Raw genomic sequence first — 6,210 nt, forward strand, 5'->3', positions numbered from 1 at the left:
CCAGGCTGGCCTCAAACTCACAGAGATCTGCTTGCATCTGCCTCCCAAGTGCTGGGGATCAAAGGTGTGCAGCACCATGCCTGGGTACAAATTTTTAAATTTGCAAAATTATATAAAATATCAAAGTTACTTTAGAAAGTAACTTATTTTCTTGAGGAGCAGTGTGAGCAGTGTCTATTTTTCACTCCTCCAAGTAGGCCACATAGTCTCTGGCACACAGCACTCAGATGTTTGTGTAATGAATAGGTGCACATCTCCCCTAGCAGAAGTGTTCTTCACTCCACATACTGTGTCATCTAGTGTTGAGTGCTGTGAATCAGCTGTAAAATCTGAAAAGTGAGAGGATGACCTGCTTCCTTCCTCTTGTAATTCATTCACTCAGTCCCTGCCTGATGAAGTCACTTCTGGCTGTTGTTGGGTCTGTGGTACTGCATAGAAGAGGCATGGTTTCCATGTCAAATAGGAGAGTGGGTCACCTGATGTCTAATCTGAGAACCACAACTTCTTTTCTCTTTCTGGTTATTTGCTATATCACCTCACTGTCTCAGCATCTTCTCCATTTGCAAAGAGGTTCAGCTGTCTCCTATCAGTGTGTGGGGAAAGGTTTTAGATTTTCTCTCTTTCTTACAGGTAAACTTTAATGAGCCCTTGTCCATGCTTCAGCGCCTTACTGAAGATCTGGAATACCATGAGCTGTTAGACAGAGCTGCAAAGTGTGAGAACTCTCTAGAACAGCTCTGCTATGTTGCAGCCTTCACTGTTTCCTCCTATTCCACTACTGTCTTCCGAACCAGCAAGCCATTCAACCCTCTCCTTGGGGAGACATTTGAACTGGACCGACTGGAGGAGAATGGGTATCGATCCCTCTGTGAGCAGGTAAAGACCCCAAGCTGGTAACGCTTTTCCCTTCTTACCACAGGCTAGTTTTTGAGAAGCCAGTCTCTAGTCAGCCCAGTCTGTTTTCTTTTTCATCAGGGTTCAGTACACTAGCCTGCTATTCACCTACTGTTGTGGATGTAAAAACATCAAGGGGGGGGCTCTTGGGTATTTATCGCCAACTTACAGGCTCTAGCGTTCTCTTCTCCACTCTTCTTTGTTAACTCACACCTGATTTCTTCAAGGTGAGTCATCATCCCCCTGCTGCTGCACACCATGCTGAATCCAAAAATGGCTGGACATTGCGTCAGGAAATTAAAATCACCAGCAAGTTTCGAGGCAAATACCTCTCCATTATGCCCCTTGGTAAGGCCACCATGTTTGTTCCAATACAGGTGTTCTGACAAGATGGAGAAGGCCACTGGTTCAGGCACCAGTATCACTAGATAACACTAGGCAATCATTTAACTACAACAGCTCTCAGTGAGTTAGGAGGCCAGGCACTCTTTAAGACCTCATCCTGCATAAATTCCTTGTCTCTTTAGTGTATTTACTTTTTGTCTATAAGTACTACCTTAGAATGTAGATTCTAGCATGCCTTTAAAAAATTCTTTTAATGATGTTAACTCTAGCAGTCTGGTTTTATCTGTATGTAGAACATTTAGGATTACAAGATTAGGTTTCTTGGCTAGTATCTCTCCTGTGGTCCTCTCTCCTCTGCATGATGGGTTATGTGTCATTTATGTAATGGCTGAATCCTGGGTAAGATGAAGCTTCATTTTATTGGATTACAAGTTACTTTTACATCAGATCAAAAAGATGAAGCCTGGAAGTAGGAACCCTCGTGTGTAGAGTTGGAAGCACAGCAGAAACTTCCAGCTGCTGCTGTTTCTCACTCTGTACTCATTCCCTTCAGTGTGTGTGTGTGTGTGTGTGTGTGTGTGTGTGTGTGTGAAGTCTTTTTATTTTTTTTCTGGATGTGATGGTGCATACGTTTAATCCCAGCACTCAGGGAGATAGAGGCAGGTGGATTTCTGTAAGTTCAAGGTCACCTTGGTCTCAAGGTGAGTTCCAGAACAGCCAGGACTATACACAGATAAACCTTGTCAAGATTTATATTTATTACTTTTAATGTGTGTGTGTGTGTGTGTGTGTGTTTGCATGTGAGTGTGTACATGTGTTTTTAGTGCAGTTCCCACAAAAGCCAGAGGTGTCAAATTCCCTGGAGCTGATGTTATAGACAGTTGTGAGCCACCAGATATGCATGCTAGCGATCAAACTTGGGTCCTCTGGAAGAACATTTAACCACTGAGCCAATTCTCCAATCCCTGAAAATTGTATTTTTTTACTTTATAGTTTCATCACATAACTTTATATTGTTTACTTATGCAAATTTTATAGGGTCAAAGGTTGCTATCTGGTCATAGTTGGCTGGTCTCTTATAGTTTCTTAATGTGAATTGAAGTTATTGACTTGTGTCCTTTCAGAGTGTCTTAGATGGATTATTTCAATTTTGTTGATCTGAGAATGACTGACTCTTGAGTTCTCCTTGCTTATTCAGGATAGTGTTACTGGATATAGAATTCTTCCTTTGGTAGTCTTTTTTAACGTCTTGAGTCTTCTTGTTATTCCAAACATCTTGCTATTCTGCTGTCTTCTGGCCTTCTGTATTTTTTCCTCAAATATTTTATTGTAAATACACACACATTTTAAACATGTTAAGTGTGTAGTTCAGTATTGTTTACTACATTCATAATGGTATGTGAACACCATGAGCCATCCAACTTGTACAACTGAAACTCTATCCATTTAAGTAGTAGCTGCTCATTTTGCCCTTCTTCCGGACTCAGAAGAACATTGCTATTCCTTTTGTCTGCATACTTTTGACAGATCTTTGACTTAAAAGTATTTGTCATTTCAGGATCCTTTTCTTTAGTTTTGAGTGTCAGAATTTCTCTTTTTAAGCTGACTATTCCTGTTACATGCATCAGCTATTGTTTTTTTGTTTTTGATATGGCCACCTGTTGATGATTACAGGTTGCTTCCGGGTTTTAACTGTTGCATATAAAGTCTTCTGTGAAGCGAAAGCTGAGTATAAATCTTAGACTCCATCCTTTTTATTTATTTATTTATTTTTGAGTGTATAGAGAAGTAGAGTAGTAGAATTCTGGGTCTGGGTCACATGGTAATTCCCTTTTTAATGTTTTGAGAAATTCCACGCTGTTTTCTACAGTGAGACTCTACCATTTTATATCCCTCCCAACAGTGTGCCAAAGCTGTAGTCATCCCGTGTCTTCGTTGTTGATTCATTCATTCAATAGTAGCCACCCTAATTGTTAAGTGTATCTCATGTGCTTTTGGTTTGTGTTTTGGTTTAAGAGTGGTATGGAGCTTGTTTTCATCGGCTTTTTAATGATTTGTGTATTTGCTTTAGAGAGGTCTGTGTAAGTCTTTTGTCAATTGTTTGTAGGATTTGTGTTGTTGTTTTGAGATGTAGCTCTGGCTGTCTGGATCTCAACCTGGGCCGGGAAGGCTGATGTACTGCGATACACTGCCTCTGAGTACTAGGAACAAAGGGGCGCACCACCATGCATGGACCCTTTGACAGTTCTTATTGCTTTGTTTCTTCGAGACAGAGTCTCACTGTGTGTCTCTGTTCAGCCAGGACCACCCATCAGAGATCTGCCTGCCCCTGACACCTGAGTGCTGGGATTAAAATTGTGTGCCATCACACCTAGCCACCTTTGCTAGTTGTGAAATTGAGTCGTTTTGTTGAGTTTTGAGAGTTTTATATTTGGTCTGGGTATCGTTTTCTTATCAAAAATAGGATTTTCAAGTACTTTCTCCCATTCTGTGAGTTGCCTTTTTACTCCATAGTATTGACCTTTGATGTACAAACTTTTTAATTTCCAAAAAAAAATCATTTTGTTCCTTTTTTTCTCCTTGTTTTTATTGTTGCCTATACTTTTGGTGTCATTTCTCAAGTCATTACTAATCTAATGTCTTGAAACTTTTGCCCTCAGGGTTTCTCTGTGTAGCCCTGGCTGTCCTGGAACTCACTCTGTAGACCAGGTTGACCTCAAACTTAGAGATTCACCTGTTACTGCCTCCCAAGTGCTGGGATCAAAGGTGTGCGCTACCACTCTTGGCCTCTTTTGAGTTTTTTATAGTTTGGTGTATTTGAAATCTTATCTTCTCTTACCCATCTTCTCTACATAGATCTTAAGTCACCAGGCTCAGTTAATTCTGCCTTTGATATTGTATAACTCTTCCACTGTAGTGTACTGTCACAACTCCATTTTAAAACTAACAATGTAGTTCCAATTCTGAAGCTCCCTTATCTCTGCTTCTCCACTCCTGCTGTTATGACCCGTAGATAAGTGGTTTGTGTATGGTCATACAGCTGATTATTAGTCTTGACTGCCAATACACGTTCCTTCCACAATGCAGTGTTATTTTCCTGATGATGGGGCACATTTGCCTTCTTTCTCTAATTTTGAAATTGGTATTATAAAATACAGGTCCCTCGCAAAGATGTATCAATTGTTATTATCTGACATCATCTAGTTATATTTTATTCATATACTTAAAATCAAGTAAGCAAAAGTATACCCAACAGTTAAAACATTTAAGAAGGTCCTGGAGAGATGGCTCAGCGGTTAAGAGCACTGACTGCTCTTCCAGACATCCTGAGTTCAATTCCCAGCAACAGCATGGTGGCTCACAACCATCTGTAATGGGATCGGATTCCCTCTTCTGGTGTGTCTGAAGACAGCTAAAGTGTACTCATATAAATAAAATAAAATTTTTTTAAAAAAATTAAGAAAGTTGTGCTTTTACATTTTTTGACTTGCTGTTTTCTTTTTAAAATAACAGATTATTAATAGAAGGACATCAGTCTTCTTTCTAGTGTGTATGATAGTGTTTTTCTGATACCTTGCTGTATAATTTTGCTTCTAGGTACTATCCACTGCATTTTCCATGCAACTGGGCACCATTACACTTGGAAAAAAGTTACCACAACAGTACACAACATTATTGTGGGCAAGTTGTGGATAGATCAGGTGAGCAAAGGTACCCACAGTACCTCTGAAGTTCAGAGCACTTCTTCAGGAGGTAATGTTCGTTGTAGTTAGGACACAGTAACTTGTCCCAGACTGTTTTTACTGGATCACCAGTCTCTCCTAAAGCTTTTCTCTTGGGAAGTAGTCCTACTTCCATAAAGTTCTAATTATAAATTATTATTTATGAATGGTCAAATTATAACTTCTACCAAGAATGAGTAGGACTCTGTTGGGCAATATAAAGGATGTAAGACATATCTACATGGCCCCAGCTTTTAGTGCTTTTAATCCTAAGTACTAGGGTTGCAAAGTCAGAGAACACTGACCAGGAGTTATTGAGACATTGAAGAAATATGACATATGTAGGTGGAAAAGTGTAACAAAATACCCCAGGACAGGAACTATGCTAAGAGACTTTCCTATTAAGTGTTAGCTTTGAGGTGAGGCTGCTTTAACTGCAGTCAAAAAAAAGGGAGTACTGTCTTCTGGAAAAGGGCTTCATGGAGGATGTAGAATTAGCTGAATCTTTGAAGGTAGAAAGGAGGGGAAAATGAAATCTATAGGAAGATCTGTCATGTACAACTTTGAAACTATAATTGTGGTAAGCAAAGGAATTCTAGAAGGGTCCTAGTAAGGGACTTATTCAGGAGGTAGTTTATGTGTGCATTTCAGTGTACAGGTCAAGCCATGTTACCATCATGTGACACACAAAAGGAATGCTCATGTAAAACTCAAGTCAGTCTTCATAAAACTAACCCATGGTTCTTTTCACTTTACAGTCTGGTGAGATTGACATTGTAAATCACAAGACAGGAGACAAGTGCAATCTTAAGTTTGTTCCTTATAGCTACTTCTCTCGGGATGTAGCAAGAAAGGTAAGAGAGGTTAAAATGTAAACTTTTTAAATTTAGTGTGCATGCAAGTGTGTGTGTGTGTGTGTGGGGAGAGAGAGAGAGAGAGAGAGAGAGAGAGAGAGAGAGAGAGAGAGAGAAATCATGTAGGTAGGTAGAAAGTCATGTGTCCTTAGTATGCAGATCCAAAAAGTAGAACTAAAGGAGAAAACTAGAATAAGAGCACTTACTGTTCTTCCAGAGGATCTGAGCCGATTCCCAGCACCCATATCTGGTACTTCACAAATGCTGGTAACTCACTCCAGGGGATCTGATATTCTCTTCTGGCTTCCAAAGGTCTGTCTGTCTGTCTGTCTGTCTGTCTCTCTCTCTCTCTCTCTCTCACACACACACACACACACACACACACACACACACAC

The 6,210-nt window shown here is 40.0% G+C and overlaps 1 protein-coding gene across 1 annotated transcript in view; it reads left to right on the forward strand.

The window, feature by feature from the left end:
- Positions 1-6,210, forward strand: part of Osbp (oxysterol binding protein) — a 28,031-nt gene that overhangs the window by 17,616 nt on the left and 4,205 nt on the right. The window contains exons 8-11 of the mRNA XM_021198837.1: positions 631-876; positions 1,122-1,242; positions 4,837-4,940; positions 5,720-5,815. Coding sequence (XP_021054496.1) covers positions 631-876; positions 1,122-1,242; positions 4,837-4,940; positions 5,720-5,815 — 567 coding nt within the window. The remainder of the gene's footprint in view (positions 1-630; positions 877-1,121; positions 1,243-4,836; positions 4,941-5,719; positions 5,816-6,210) is intronic.

This window comes from Mus pahari, chromosome 1, assembly GCF_900095145.1.
Source record: "Mus pahari chromosome 1, PAHARI_EIJ_v1.1, whole genome shotgun sequence".
Classification (NCBI taxonomy): Eukaryota; Metazoa; Chordata; class Mammalia; order Rodentia; family Muridae; genus Mus; species Mus pahari.